General features: G+C 37.0%; 1 protein-coding gene across 3 annotated transcripts; it reads left to right on the top strand.

The window, feature by feature from the left end:
• Positions 1–1,479: 1,479 nt before the first annotated feature.
• Positions 1,480–8,102, top strand: LOC116259413 (plant intracellular Ras-group-related LRR protein 4-like). 3 transcript variants are annotated; one of them, XR_004173930.2, is made up of 5 exons: positions 1,480–2,466; positions 3,033–3,946; positions 4,041–4,215; positions 4,298–4,394; positions 7,562–8,102. XR_004173930.2 is itself a non-coding variant. In XM_031637216.2 (4 exons), the coding sequence occupies exons 1-3, from the start codon at positions 1,827–1,829 to the stop codon at positions 4,185–4,187; spliced, it is 1,701 nt and encodes a 566-aa protein (XP_031493076.1). In that variant the 5' UTR covers positions 1,480–1,826; the 3' UTR covers positions 4,188–4,215; positions 4,298–5,054. The 3 variants fall into 3 exon arrangements, 1 of the variants encoding a protein (XP_031493076.1); XR_004173921.2 differs by lacking the exon at positions 7,562–8,102 and adding an exon at positions 4,528–5,054; XM_031637216.2 differs by lacking the exon at positions 7,562–8,102 and having other exon boundaries at positions 4,298–5,054.
• The last annotated feature ends 7,793 nt before the right edge of the window (positions 8,103–15,895 follow it).

The raw sequence follows: 15,895 nt of genomic DNA, 5'->3' as shown, positions 1-15,895 counted from the left end.
AATCAGACTAAAAAATTTGAGCAGATTCATAAAACACATGTTCTATTGCTTCATGAATCTGTTCATCTTTGAAGTAGATTCATGAAACATTCAAATAGCGTTTCTATCGCCAAATGACAGTTTCTTCACAAAAAATGTCATTTTAGTGTGATCAAAGTTTTTATAATCCTAATTAAAAAAATTTACTTGATGACTGATAGATAATAGTCTATATATTTCATGGACCCTATAACATAACCACCTTTTAAGTAAATAAAAAGAATAAGTAATCAAAATAATTGTAATAGACACAATTTATATAACTTATTTAATAAATAACAAGTTCTAAATCACGTCATTCAAATGTCTAAAGATGACAATAAAGTACATCTAATTCAGCTTACATCATGATTTTGTTTTCAAAATATATGAAAGAAAATAAGACTTTAAATAAAATAATATAGGCTCGATAAGCCTATCCATATATATACATTTATTTAGAAAATCCCTAGCCCGTGTCAATAGACTTGTAGCTGAGAGCATAAGAGCGTGCTAAAAATAAGAAGAAAACCATATTTCACTTTCTTTTCTCTCTTTAGTCGCTAACTAGTTAAGCTTTGCTTTTGCCAACAGCCCTGCCCCGTAGTCCCGAGCCCACTTCACTGACATCCAAAACTAGCTGATAGTGCTCTTTTCACTAAAAACAAGTCCCTAACATGGTCTCACGTGAAACTAAGGAGATTATGAAACTGTTAACCCAACCAAATTTAATGCAACAATAACAAATCCTCCAATAATGTAATGCCCGAAATAGAAAAAGTGCATTTCTCAATCACAAAGTTCCAACACTTCTAACTTGGTGAGGGACAACTTCTGGTGCTGCTTAATAGCCCTCCCATCTTCCCCTTTCCTTTGCTTTGCCGCCTTCGGTGTTCATCGAAAAACATAAAACCCACAAAAATCAAACCAATTACCAAATTAATGAGGTCTTTACACGAGCCAACCCCCTAAGCATCGCCCGTTCAGGCAATTCCAACAATTCTACAAATACCAAGTTATATGTGCCAAATTTTAATGGTTTTATATCAAACCAGCAATACAGATCGCATCATTTCGATCAACTTAATGGACATTTATTAACAAATTTATGTCTACATGACAAATTTTAATGTCTTATAATGAATTTTTAGTCGCACCTAAACTTAGTCAGAATTTATTAAAATGCTAAAAACGTGCCATAGAATTTTTTACGAGATTTCGACGGACAAAACGCCACCGTCGGCTGGGAGCGGGAAGTAACAAGACAAGAGAGCACTCGAGGGAGAACAGCGGCGTGGGGCCGCGGCTCACGACAACCCACGCAGCCAAGTTCCACGAGGGGTAAATTGGTAACTTATGTAAGGACATATTCGTCATTGTCTGTCCCGTTCGGACAAGGTATCCAGTTTGCACATTACAAAAGGGAGGACCACCTTTGTGTAAGAACTCCAAAAAGGGCAAAGAAAAAAAAAAAAAAACCTGTTTCCCTCTCTCTCTCTCTCTCTCTCTCTTCTGCAACTCCCTGTCGTAATCATCGTCATCGCCTTCATCACGATTTCCACTGTTTCTTTCCCCTCTACCTCAACGGCCGAGAGAAGAGGAAAAGGAGGCGCCAAAACCCCAACAAAAAAGCATCAAGAGGCTCTTAAATCTCTTCCGCCTCCCACAGGAATCGTGCATTCTCTCTTTCTCTCCCTTGGATTACAGAGCAGAAAGTGAAGATACCATTTTGCTGGCGTCTCCAGAATGAGCTAGAATCCCTGAGGGGGCGGGGTGGGAGTTTGTTTTTCTTTTTTGGTGGGTGAGAGATGGGTTCGTTTCTGGAGTCGACTGATGGTGTGGTGGAGGAGATCATGAGAATTCACCGGTCGCTGCCGGTGAGGCCCGGCTTGGACGAGGTGGAGGCCGCCATGGCCGTTGTTCGGAACGTGGATAAGGAGGAGCAGATGAGGCTTGAGGCCATCTCCAAGCAGAGGAAGGGGCAAGAGGTCCCCGAAGAACTCTTCTTCGTGCTGCAGGAGATGCAGAGGAACCTCGTGTTCCTGCAGAGCAAGCAGCAGAAGAGGGAAGCCCTCGCGGTTCTCGATCTCGAGAGATCTCACATCCTCTTCGACGACCTGGTCCAGCGGGCTTCCAGATGCCTGCCCAATTCCGCTGACCGTGGTGGCGGTGGCAGTACCGGTGCCTCATCCACTCAAGCCGTGAGTCCGCTGGACGTTGTCGCCATGGGCGTTGCTTCGTCATCGTCATCTTCGTCGATTCCTTCGGTCCGGACCAACAATATCTCTTCAGGCAAGACATCGATCTCCGGGCGGTCGGAGCTGCTGTTTCAGACGAGGGACGACAGCTTCGTCAAAACGGCGAAGAGCTCCCCGTTCGTCGATGGGATTGTCTCCGTTGAAGCTCCAACGCTACGGAATTCGGCACTCACGATACAGCCGCCTTCTAGTGAGTCTTCGTTTGAGCCATTAATTTAAATGTTGTGATCTGTTGGTTGTGGATGGTTTTTTGGTTACTCTCATTATGGTTTTATCGTCTGTTATTCATGCTGCTTACTTCAACTGGAATGTTAATTATTTTCTCTCTTTTTAATGTCAAATGTGAATTCTGATGAACATTTAATTTTCTTGATCATATGGACTGTGTTGATCTATTGAAGGTTAATAAAACTTGAAATGTGTGCAGCTTGTTGTTAGATGTGAGAAATTTTCATTATGGTTTTGTTAACTGTGCATGTGTTTCATTTTAAATCTGTTAACGTTGTGCAGCTTGTTGTTAAATGTGAGAAATTTTCTTTCGGGTTTGTAGGACGTTTCCCTGCTAAATTTTTTATTATAGATATGTTATTTTTATATAGAGATCTGAAATGTTAATTTTGATGCATCTTTCCTTGATTATTTATTATTTTGAACTGAAATAATTCTGGAGCATGAAGTGCGACCTCAACCTTCGACGTCTTCGCTGATTCCGTGGATAGCTGTATTAACTCTTCGTCTAATTGTTTCTGCTTGTAGGTGATGGTGGCGAGAAGTTGAGCCTGATAAAACTTGCAAGCTTAATTGAGGTTTCTTCAAAGAAAGGCACCAAGGACCTTGATCTTCAAGGCAAATTGAATGACGTGATTGATTGGCTGCCTGACTCCTTGGGGAAGCTCTCAACCTTGTTGACTCTAAATTTGTCCGAGAATAGGATTATTGCACTTCCGACCACGATTGGGGGATTATCTTCCTTAACCAAGTTAGATCTCCACTCAAACAGGATTGCTAGTCTTCCAGAATCCATAGGTGACCTGCTTAGTCTAGTGGACCTGGATTTGCATGGAAATCAGTTATCTACATTACCGCCTTCAATTGGGAAGTTATCATGCCTGGTGAACCTTGATCTTAGCTCTAACCAGTTGACGTTCTTACCTGATACAATAGGAAAGCTTATTCGCTTGAAAAAATTGAGCATTGAAACCAATGAGATAGAGGAGCTACCGTTTACCATTGGTCAATGTAGTTCGCTTGTTGAGCTTCATGCTGATTTCAACCAACTCAAAGCCCTGCCGGAAGCAATTGGAAAGCTTGAGTCTTTGGAGATCTTAACCTTGCACTATAACAAGATAAAAGGATTACCAACTACTATGGCATCACTTTCAAAGCTGAAGGAACTTGATGTCAGCTTCAATGAACTTGAATCAGTTCCTGAAAGCTTGTGCCTGTCGACCAGCATTGTGAAGCTAAACCTTGGAAACAATTTTGCTGATTTACAATATTTGCCAAAATCAATTGGCAACCTTGAGATGCTGGAAGAATTGGATATCAGCAATGACCAAATAAGAGTTCTCCCTGACTCATTTTCAATGTTATCCAAACTAAAGATTCTTAATGCCGATGGAACACCGTTGGAGGTACCACCTAGGCATGTGTGTGACAAAGGCGCTCAGGTAGCTCAGGCATTTTCTTGTTCTTAAGTTTTTTCCATATTTGCTTGCCTACTTCTTTACTAAAGGTTGATTCTGCCATTCATGTCTTCTCCAGGCTGTTGTGCAATACATGGCTGAACTTGTTACGAATAGGGAAGCTAAAACACAAGTAGTTAAGCAGAAGAAAAGTTGGGTTCAATTTTGTTTTTTCTCTAGGACTAACAAGAGAAAGCATGATGGTTTAGACTATGAGAAAGCTTGAATTGGAACTTAAAGGCATTGCTGAAATGGTAAGCTTAGTTCCTCTTGTAGATATTATTGGGCTGTTAAGAATCACTTTTAACTTTTTGTTATTTTTTTTTCCATTCTCAGGTGCTTCATGTGCTGCAGATGAACCTTAACTGTCCATGTATGCATGGACAAATGGAGCTATTGATATGAGAAGAAAGTCTTATGCCACTACGTACATGTTAGGTTTCTGCTACCCTATCTCATCTCGTTAATCTCTCTGCTTCTCTCTCTCGCTGTTTGTCTGTCTGTCTGTCTCTGTCTCTCTCTCCCTTTTCTCCTTTTAATCTGATCATCATATTGTTTCCATCCAGTACTTGCACTATATGTATCAATTAATTGAGAGGGAAGTTTTGTGGTTCAAAATTCTCTCCATTGAATAAGATGCAGGCTGGTTGCTGTATAACCACTTACCTATATCCTTCAGAGCTTGTTTATAGTATTATGGGTTGTGTGGTTCTTCTTCCTTAAATCATGGTTTGGCGAGCTATCAAGGACATCAAAACATTTGGTGGTTATTAATCAGGATTTGAGGAAAGTGGGAGCCATATGGTTAGGATGCTGACAATCATTCTCTATTATCATGTGATCCTTTCACATAAGATGATATAGTCTTGTAGTGGTTAAAAACACAGTCCAATCTGTAATGATTCTTTTCATTTTTTAGATCCTGTTTCTGAATAAATTGTATTGTCGATAAGGATTAATTATATTTTATTAAATGTGTAAGGATGGTTGCTGCCTCTCATATTTCCCTTCAGCCACTGACATGTATCTGTCCATAAATGCAATATGCAGATTGTCAATGCTATTAAATTCATATTCAGTTTGGACTCGGTCATTTTAAATGGAATGATTGCTGCAGTTATTTTTGTTAAATATGACTGGTGATTGTCATTATGTTTTTTCGTGTAATAACTTGTGTGCTTATATGCTTGATCCATATGCCATAACCAATCTGTAATTTATTTTGTATGATCTTTTTTGGACTATATCGTTAATTTTTTGTTATTAGGTGTATTTACTAATCTAGTTAATGTGTTTAAAAATCAGTATTGTAGTTAAGCATGTTAACCTTGGCATGTTTTGGGTTGGATACCAGTCCTTATGCTTGATGCGCCAATGACTAAAGTTTTTGAACAAAGGGATGTGCAAAATTATTCAATTCTTTTCATCGAAAATTGTTACTGAAAAAGTTTAACCATCTGTCTGTAAAGATCGGATGGAAGAAAATAAAAGGTAGAAAAATTCCATATTATTTCAAATGAATCAGGGAAGTTTAATCAACTGCAAATAAGCTGCAAATGTTTGAGAATAGCCTTTTTTTCTACTGCTAGAAAGTAAGTGATGCAATCGCTCTTGATAAGCTGGCAACCCTGAATTAGACAGATTACAGCAAGTATTCCCCCCACCCACCTCCCCTTTTCTCTTAAAATATGGGATGAGTCCTATTGTGGAGAGTGTCTGTCGACTCTGTCCAATCTACTACAGGATCATGTAATACTTTCAGTTAGCTAAGCAATCTTTCTGGCAACACAGTTATAAGAAGCTTAATTTACAGTTGGTTTTCTTTTCCCTAATTACGGAGAAGAGTGATAGCCTCTGGTTTGCAAGACTATCTAGGAAGTTTGAAAGAATTTTATGTATCATCATTGGTTCAACAATAAAACGTTTGGTTTAAATCCAAAAGAAAGGAACCGGCTTGGGGAAGATTATCGAGACATTGTTCTTGGCATGAAAGAATACTTTGGACGCAATTTTTTGACAAACTAATGCAGAAAGTGATGTAGTTTCTTGCTGTCATTTTAAAAAATAAATCATCTTAAGCAATCCAACTATGATCTTTCTTAATTTGAGCAGAAAAAAAGCATGCGGTTAATTCTATTTCTACTATAGCCAACCAACTGATAACATTCTGGTATTCCAATAACTCCCAGTGGCAAGTAGTTTACTGAGCCAACATGTTATGTGGATATGTCGTGCATAGTATTTCAGGCTTGATTGATGTTCTTAAATGAACCAACATGTCTCATAGGGCAGAGACCTTTAGTTCTTCCCTTCAGCTTGAATAATTTTATGCTTTTACAACAACAACAACCAAAAGACCACTACGTAATGCAGAAAAATGGAATAGCTGGAACTTATTCCAACAAGATCATATGACAGTTCCACCTAAAAATGCAACGAGAACAAGTAAACAAGGTGAGAGAAACTTCAAGGTTTCCTTTTCCTTGTCACCGAGAGTGGTGTTAATCTTGTGACTGTCATATTGGTGCAGGAAACGAGTCGTCGTACTGTAATGTCCTTAACTGCTAGCATCTAAGTTCATACATAGAGATGTCCTGTTATATCTCAACATGAGTGAAAAAACTATAGTTTAGTTATTTGATAATTAATCTTGAGGCAGTATGAAGTTTGAAGTCATCCTTAATTTACCTCTGGACCAATTGGAGTCTATCAAAATCAAAATTGGCTTGTTAATTTCAGTGCTTACTCAAATTTCTTAGTTTTATTAATTCAAGCTTCTTGGCACACAGTACTTGTCTGTGTTGCAGTATCTACCTTAGAGCTTGCATTTTTTTCCTTATCAAGCCTCCTCGCTTCCTATTTTTTGAATCCATAGGGTTCTATCTTCCTGTATAATTTAGATTTGCATGGTCTTTTCAAAATTGTCTCAAAATTGTTAATGACGTGTGCTTTTTTCCCTCGTCATGTGCTTAAGTGTAGATCATAAATATCCTTATTCTAGATGTTAATGACAATATGGTATTCTTCATCTGAAATTCCATCTGGAAATAGTTGATCCTTGACAGGTTTGTTGCTTTACTATATTTTCTTTTTTTGTCTCTTTACAGAATTAGATTTTGTTATTGTTTAGTATCACGAGTATACGACAGCGGGGTGTTAAAAGGAAGTGTCCATGCAGAAAGTTTAAAATTGTTATTACAACATGGAAATGACACATGGTATCCCGTAAATTTTTTGTTCTCTCGACAAATCTTTAGAATCTCGTATATATCATATGATTGAAGGTTCTAGAAGGATCACTCTCAATAAAACTCTTTGATGTCACCTTATCTTTATTTGAATAAATGTACCATCAGACTGTGATATACTTCAGATTAGAAGACCTTGATCAAGTTTAGAGGTTCTAGCTATTTTAAATTGGCTACCGTACGTAATCCTTCATTTATAAGATTTCTAACCTGATCCGTCAGCACCTGCTGGAGTTCCTATGATTATGTTTCTAGATGCATGTTTACATTTGATTGTTAGTCGCTTCTGATTCTATACAGGAATCCCTATTGTGCTGCCGATGGTTGGATCTCATAATTGTCCTTTTTTCAGTTTGTATCGTTTGCCTAACTTCAGCTAGAGCCGACAAATGTGGCAGTATTTATTACACGAATGCAGTTTCGTGATATGAATGCCTGCGAATATTCAGATTGCAGGGTCTCTGGCACCTATATATGACGAAGTTTGCATAAAAACTAGAAAAGTACTGACATACTAATCTCTAGTTAGTGGTGGGTCTTGAGCGTGCAGTTCAGCTCTGTAAACGGTGCCTTGAAACGCCTCTTGAGACTCCAGTTTGTTCCATTTCCTGTGAGAAATTACATCCTATGATAGATTGTATATCACATGCAAAGGTCTATAATTTTTATCCTTTGAGATAGTTGATTGCATTCAAGTACGCTTTTGGTATAAGTTATCCCCAGAAGTTGAGCTGATTATGAATAAAAATACTTTATCGATTTCTTCTCCCAATGAGTTTTATCTGTAGCTGACCATTTCTGTCGTCATTAAGTAGATGGTGGCAAATTTTCAGAACATGATTTTAGTTTCGGCGGATTAAAGAGATGTAATTTCATTTTCAGTTTGAAGAAATGGACACTGGAGCCTAGATCTGGTACGTGACCCATAATTGCAGCTTACCTAGTGTCCGGTTTTCATCCCTGCAAATCTAACAATTTAAGGAGTGTGTGTTTTCTAAAGAAATTTTAAGGGATGGTTTTGGAGCTCCAGTTCCAATTCCAGTTAAAATTCTTCTCTTCACTAAAAGAATAGGTTTAACTATAAACCTGGATAAGGACTTGTCTGCCATACAGCAAGCCCTATCATAAGAAGAAAAGCTATATAATCGGCCAAATCTGAACTCACAGTGGGATACCGTTGAGGCATGCACAAGTTGATTATTTTTCTCCAGCTAATATAGGCTGAATCTTCACTCTTTCACAGACAGATCAAGGAATTCCTTTGCAGTGTTTGATTAGCTGTGGTATGTTCATTTTCTTGTTAGTTTATTTGGTTCTCTTGCTTGGACTATATGTAGAGCAGCGCCTGTACAGCTACATCGAGTCCATTAAATTCAGTGGCATTAGGTGGTGTCGTACATTAATACCTTTTGAAAAGCATAGTGTTTTTTTTATGGACCGGCTTCAGATTTTGGGCGTTATCATGCGTATGTACAGTCTGGCTATGTACTTATCGTACACTCTTAAATCGGTGTAAGATATGTCAATAGAAAGACTTAGCACACTCCAGAAAAATGTGGCTACTGTTCTCCTGTTTTACTGTTGGTAATGTCCTCTTCTCTAATGTTTTCTTTCTTCCTGGTTAGAACAGTTTCGAACATCAAGATCTAACATGGTATCAGAGCCTTTGTAGTGATATTTTGTTCTCAAAATGTTATTTGGTAACCACTTGTGGTAAGTTGAGGTTTTCAGGTTTGCTAAAACATGGAGCAAATACAACAATTTAAATACAGCATTCCCATCATAGATGAAAACCTTCTCATCATTATTTTGAGTAAATTTTCAACTTACTTTAGGCATCCTCTTACTCAAGTTTAAGGGCTTCATCAGGTTCGACAATGACAGTTTGCTTGACCACCTTAGAACAGTCTGAGTGAATGTAGCTCAATGCTTGACACCTAAAATAATGGATAGAAGTGTCAATAGAATGAGAGTTGGATCGAGTACTAAAATTAGGACTATTTTCACCACTATTGGATGACGGTTTTAGAGGTGGGCTCTGAGTTAAGAGTGTTCCAGCTTTAAGGAGCTTTCTAACAAAGGTTGAAATAACTCTACTTAGGGCGGTGAGAGCCCTCACCCTTTAATGTATGAGACTCTTGCATTATTTTCAGGGAGAGCTATTGATCTTCTCTATCGTCTTTACCGTAATACAATTAAAAACATAAAAAATAAAGAAGTGAATATATAAAAAAAATATATTTGGTGACTTGTTAGCTCTCAATCTCCACAATCCTAATGCATAATGGCATGTAGTGTCATTCAGTAGTGTATTTTGAGGCAGGTTGGGTCCTCTAGCAAAACTCGAGGCACTCCCTATATGTCCTTTTGACAAAATTCAATTTACTTGTCTCCTTGGTCGGTATTCTGTTGTAATTGTTGACCATCAATCCTAACTTGTAGGCGTGCTTGAGTTATATGGTACCTATGCTCCTAAGGCTTTCCCCTACAAATCCCACAAAATACGGGTCAGCATGGGTGGCTTGAGATGGTCCTACTCAGTATGAGGTGTTGGGTTTAGTGGGTGGTGAGGGATGGACATTTGGAGTTTGGTTTGGCCTAGATGTAGACTAGGCTGGGATGGGGCATCTGGGTAAGGAGTGGAATGTAGGTTTGGGTTTTGGTTTGGAATAAAATTCAAGGTTTAGGTAGATTGAAGGTTTGAATATGTGTTTACATTGTGTAGCTAGATCAAAGGTTTGGATTGGCATTTTAATTTGGATCCGGTTCGGACCTGATTTGGGACATCACCTAAAGTAGACATTGGATCCAAATTAGGATAGGTAGGAGGATTATGGACCGAGCTTTGGGGATTAAGGGCAAGGTTCATCAATCTAAGGTCCACATGTGAGGAATCTGGTTTGGACCGACCCAAAATCAACTCAAGGCACCATGCACATTCAATTTGAGTTTGGAATGTTCTGGGATCAATATTTCAAACCAAAAACAAGCTTGGAATTGGACCCAGGAGTGAACCTAAGTCAGAAGCTAAAGGCGCTAGGTTTGGACTGAATAGGTGGACTCAAAACTACTTTAAAAACCCCAAAACCCATATTTTAGATGCCCAAATCAGTCCTAAACTACTCTCAGGTTGACTCCCTAGTGGAGCCTATTGATACTCGTGCCCTTTCTGCCAAGGAAACAAACTTGCTAAACATAGTGGTCAAGCACAGCTCTACGACTTCTTCCGATTCGGTAATAAAAGCATTGCACCCTTGAAAGCCATCACCCCCAAGGTGGCAACCGGTAGGAGTACTGCCCTTGCGGGTCATTCCTTGCTGCCCTTCACCATGAATGGGAGGGGAGCCACTGGCAAAAATATTACTCTGGTGGGTCCTAGTGTAAGGCTTCCATACAAACAGAAAGGGATTGAATAGTAACATCTCTCAGTTGGTTAGTGCTACATGGGAGACACAGTTGGGTAGTGCTACATGGGAGACAAAGAACAGCTAGTGACATCGCTACCGACCCAAACAGCCAAAGGTGACAATTTGCATCTGCTTCACTAATCTCAAATGAATAAATCATGTCCTTAAATAGGGCCACCTAACAAATGGATCTTAGATCCATAATAGAAAATTCAACAAGATGACAGTTAGAAAGGTCTAAACTCAATAATTAACAAATGAGAGCAACTAAATGAATCCAACTAAATGGATCCAATCCAATTAGATCTGATTGGCTCTACATCACTCATGCTTTCAAATTTCAATTTTCTTGATGCTTCAGATTCTCTTTGGTTTTCTCTCTCAATGTGGCATCTCCTCCAAATGTAGCCATTTCAGAAAATTGAATTTCATTTGAGTTAGAAAAAGTATGTATTTCTTTTATAAGGAATAAAGGTACCCTTGGCCTCAAGGAAAGAAGAATTCAATCCTACCAAAGATTGTCACTTGTAAGGAAAAAAATAAAAAATGGGGGACATCTGTTAGATATGTCAAAATCCTGAATATCTTAACTAGCAAAAGAAAGATCAATCAGTTGCTGCATACATTACCTCCACACTATCTTACGATGTCCTTGCATTGATACTAGATGACTGATCTACCATACAACTTTGGAAGAAGTTAATTCTGTCACATCCTCATTTTTTTCAGGTGTTCATTACATTCTTTAAGAGGGAGTATTAGATTCTTAGGAAAATGCTATACTTATCAGTTACCAGATGAGGGCGATTATAGACCAGGTTACATATTGCAGGATGTGCAATCGCTAACAATGATTTGGTGCAACATGACTTGAGTGTATTCTTGAGTGTATTAGGCAATGAAGAAAATATGATCGTCATTTTTTTGCTACCTGCTCTCCCATATATGAAGAGCTAGGCTTTGAATGTAATAGGATAGTCATTTCTTTACAAGTCAAGAAGTTTCTGTCTAATGCAAATAATGCCAACAAAGAAAGTTGCTGCCCGCTGTTTGCTCTTGTTGAGTTGAATATGAGATAGAACGATCATGGGAAGTAATTTGCTCATCATGGGACAACAACCTATATCATAGGTGATGCAGGTAAACAGTCAACCTTTACATTAGTAAGAGTTGTGTAGTCATTTGTGATGGAACTGATCACACGCCTTGTCACTCATATTAGAAAATATGCCATTCCTATATTCCCCTCTAATCTCATACTCTAATTTCCTTCATGTTCCTCATATAAAAAAAAATACTGTTTTGATTTTCAAACGAATTGATGATAATTACACTTCAAATTAAATTCACTCCTTTGCCTGTGTAGGTCAAGGACTCACACACAAACAAGATATCACAGAAGGGATATGACAATACAATATATATGCATTTTAAGAAGATCCCAACCATCTTTCATAACGAAACTCTGGTGTTATGCAGTTGTGTTCTTATGTCTCTTAGTGGAATAAGTAGAGCCTTTGACATTATTGGTTAGGTCATCATGGAAGCTATTTGTTAAAAAGCTTGTCTACAAAATCGTCATTTCTCATAGTAGCCTTAGTGAGGAAATGAAAGCTAATAGGCATTCTAGTTGTCACATGTGTAAAGGTAACTCATTACCTTTTCATATAGCAAGTAGTAAGTAGAAAAGAAACTTATATATTGACATGTTTGTGGCAATGGTCACCCAACTAGGGCATCAAGTTATGCCAGCCAAGCCTCGCCCAAGTCAATAAGTCGTTGGTCTCAGGCTGGGCCGCAGCTCGTGACTACAACTCGGGCTCAGCCAGATTGCCCAAAACCCGAGACCGAGATTTGGCACAATCTAATTAAAAAATATTTTAACATAATTTAATAGATAAATATAATTAATTATAACTATAACTATATATATATATATATATATATATATATATATATATATATATATATATATATATATATATATATATATATATATATATATATATATATATATATATATTATTAAAAAAATAAGTTATTGGGCTGGCCCAGTGCATAATTTTAGAGCTCGGGCCTCAGCTAGGTTGGGTACCCCACTAGATGCCCACCCCAACACCAGCTGTTAATGTATTGAATGATTTACTTTCATGTAAAATGTTCAGTACATGCAATACAATTCAAAATCATTGGTAGTTCTAAAGTGCCTATATAGTCAAGTCTGTCAAGTGTCTTTACCAAATCTACCATGGTTGTAGATCCATTGTTCTTTAGATGCTTAACAGAGATTGGTGGAAGTTTCTATAACACCATCAGGACAACTGGGAAAAGTACCACCTAAAGAACATTAATGTTGGCAGGAACTCAACAGATGTATAACCCATCATAACAGAAGAATTTCTTTGCTTTCCAAATGCAACCATCACAATTTTTTTCATATTTTTTCTTAAAATAAAAACAACATGTTTGTAACTTTAACATCACATCAGCCAAAACAAATAGAGAGGAACAAAGAGTTGTAGTTAACTTTCTAAGAGCTATCCTTAGACATTAGGTAGAAAAAGCAAAGATGGATAGAGATGTTTCATACAAGGTTATTGAGTGTGTCAAGGTGTAGTGGGCCGGTGAGTGCAAAGTTGAGTGGCAGCAACCAGCTAGAACCCCCAAAGTGTACAATGAATCTAATTGAATGTGTTAGACAACTAATTTAAAAGCAGAGTATTTTATCGGTCTTTTCAGTTCCATAGCTAAAACTTAAGAGAAATCAAGATCATGATACCATATGGGAGCTGCTTACCCACGTTACATATACTAAACACAAGATGCAGTAGAATATAAATATTTTAGATTCTCCACCATCACTATGCACTCCATCTTGATAAATAACACACCAAAATAGTGAACTAATGAATCTATGTGATCTAAACAAGTGTACAAAACACAAGAAAAAATTGCCAGATATACATGCAAAAACTGACTAAAATGATACAAGAAATGTGTGTCCATTTTGAAAAATGATGAATGTCTCTACATTAAAATAAAAAAAAATACCAAGCCTTGCATGCCTTCTTACTTTTTAAGATTGCCTTGAGACAACACATCTGAGTCACTGGCAGGAAGGTCATTGATGTTGTTGTAGAAAATCAGCCAGGTTGTCAATTCATGACCAATGATTGATACAAGAATCTTTCACATGAAATGTAGTCATATACATAGCTACATCCTGATCATCATATTAAGAAGTACCACACTTTTGAAGCCCATGTTTCCTTGATTACAAAGAGCATTTGCAGTTCAGGACTTATTAATTGAAAACACAAGCTTTTTCTTAAACCAAAATGATTGACCTGAAACTCCATGATACCAATAAAGGAAAATAGCAAATAAAAGCTATCAATTTTTTGTTTCATATGCTAACTTTTGCTGGATAATAAAGCATATTTTGATCATGTGAAACTTTTAATTGCATCTCTCATTGAAGTTGATCACCAGTGAAGAATGAAAAAAAAAGCACCAGCTGGGCACTTTCATGGATTTGATGAAAAAGATGAAACTAGGAAGACTTGAATATGAGATGAAATATCTAGGAAAATAGTAATTCAAGTTGCATTGACGAAGTAGCTTGCCTCCTATCTATACAAACACAATTAATGTGCAAAGCACATACACCAAAAGCAAGACAATAGCAAAATGAACATAGTAACTGAACTAATAGCAATCTTGTAGTTTGCACTTGCATCTGTGAAACTTAGAATACTAAGATGCTCTTCAACCAGACAACAGAGATTTTTGTCATTTGTGCTGTAAGATACACAAGACACTTGAAAATTGAAGACCATGAACTCGAAATTTTTGTTTTTAGCAAACAGGCTTCAAGATTTCTAACTCATGCATTCCCCAAACATTCTAAAATGCAAACGAAGCATTCTTTATCTTTCTTAAACTTCCTATTATGTTGACATGAGTTACATGCAGTCGGTAAATATAAGTTGACATGAGCACATTCCACATTTTTTACTAGCCAAATACAGTCCCAAAGTGCAACTAATGTCCAAAAGTATAGATAAAAAAGATCAGAATCTATGATTCAACATTCGTATGGTTCAAATATGCATGAAGTACAAAAATATAAACAAAACACTCTATCTTTCCCACATGTATACTGACTTTTTCTAGCTTTTACAATTAGACCAATATTTAAATTGGCATATGAGAACCAAAACCAGATTTCATCCATAAGAAACAACATTCACTAAAATAGTCAACATCCAAACAAAAAGGCTTGGAGATTAAAAATCACTTTTCACTATACAACCCTAAGACAAATCTATGATAGAAAGCAAACTTGAGATTTAAATGAAAACAAATATATTATAAAAATGGCAGATGATACTAAATGCTCAAGAGAACGCTTTGTCTTCCGTAAAGCTTTAAGAATTCAGTTAATCTATATGCTAATCGTCACTATCCCTATTATCACATAGGGAACAACTAAGCGAAACAAAAGAAAGTAATAAATGTAGAGCAGAATATAAATGGTACAATAAAGGAATATAATTCTTATTAAGCAATAAACAATGTGATAAGAAACCAATTTAAGAAACAAAAAAGAGACTTTAGATCCCATACTATTTGCATCCCAAAAAAATTTTGGTTTTGGGAGGGATCCAAAAAAATGAGGTTTTGTTTTGAAATGAGAGAGAAAGGGACTCGCCTGTCAGTATGAGGATCGACCGTTTCTGGTGTCTTTATCGGGGGTAACCAATCCAAGGGCTATGCTTATTTTTTATGCATTTCACTTTGGCATAAACATCTTTTTCATTCTAAATGTGGTGTTGTGTTTGAAAAAATGTTGAAAATTTGATGTTTCAATTTTTTGAGAAAGTTTTTTAAGAATCACTTGAGAGTGTAAAACATTTTGATTTGAGAAATTTTGAATTGAGAAATATTTACAAATACCATTTGGAAAGCTTGGGAAATTACTTTTGAAGAGGATTGAGTGTTCTCTTAAAACTTTAAGTAGGTTTGGGACTTTGCTCTAATTCAGTTGCTACCTAGTTAGAGTTCCATCTCATCTTGCTCAAGTTCTTTAAAAGATGTGCTTGTGATCATTCGTAGTCTGAATGCATTAATCCTACATGATTCATTCCTACCACTACATTCATCTAAACACATTTCTACCGTCACATACATCTAAGCTTCTCATTTTTGTTTATTGCCATAATTTTTATGAAAAGAGAAAAGTTTTTGAAAATGGAATGATGTTGTAGAATTCCAAT

Source organism: Nymphaea colorata, chromosome 1 (assembly GCF_008831285.2).
Source record: "Nymphaea colorata isolate Beijing-Zhang1983 chromosome 1, ASM883128v2, whole genome shotgun sequence".
In the NCBI taxonomy this organism is placed as follows: Eukaryota; Viridiplantae; Streptophyta; class Magnoliopsida; order Nymphaeales; family Nymphaeaceae; genus Nymphaea; species Nymphaea colorata.
Note: the sequence above shows the minus strand (reverse complement) of the source record. Positions and strands in the feature narration are given on the sequence as shown.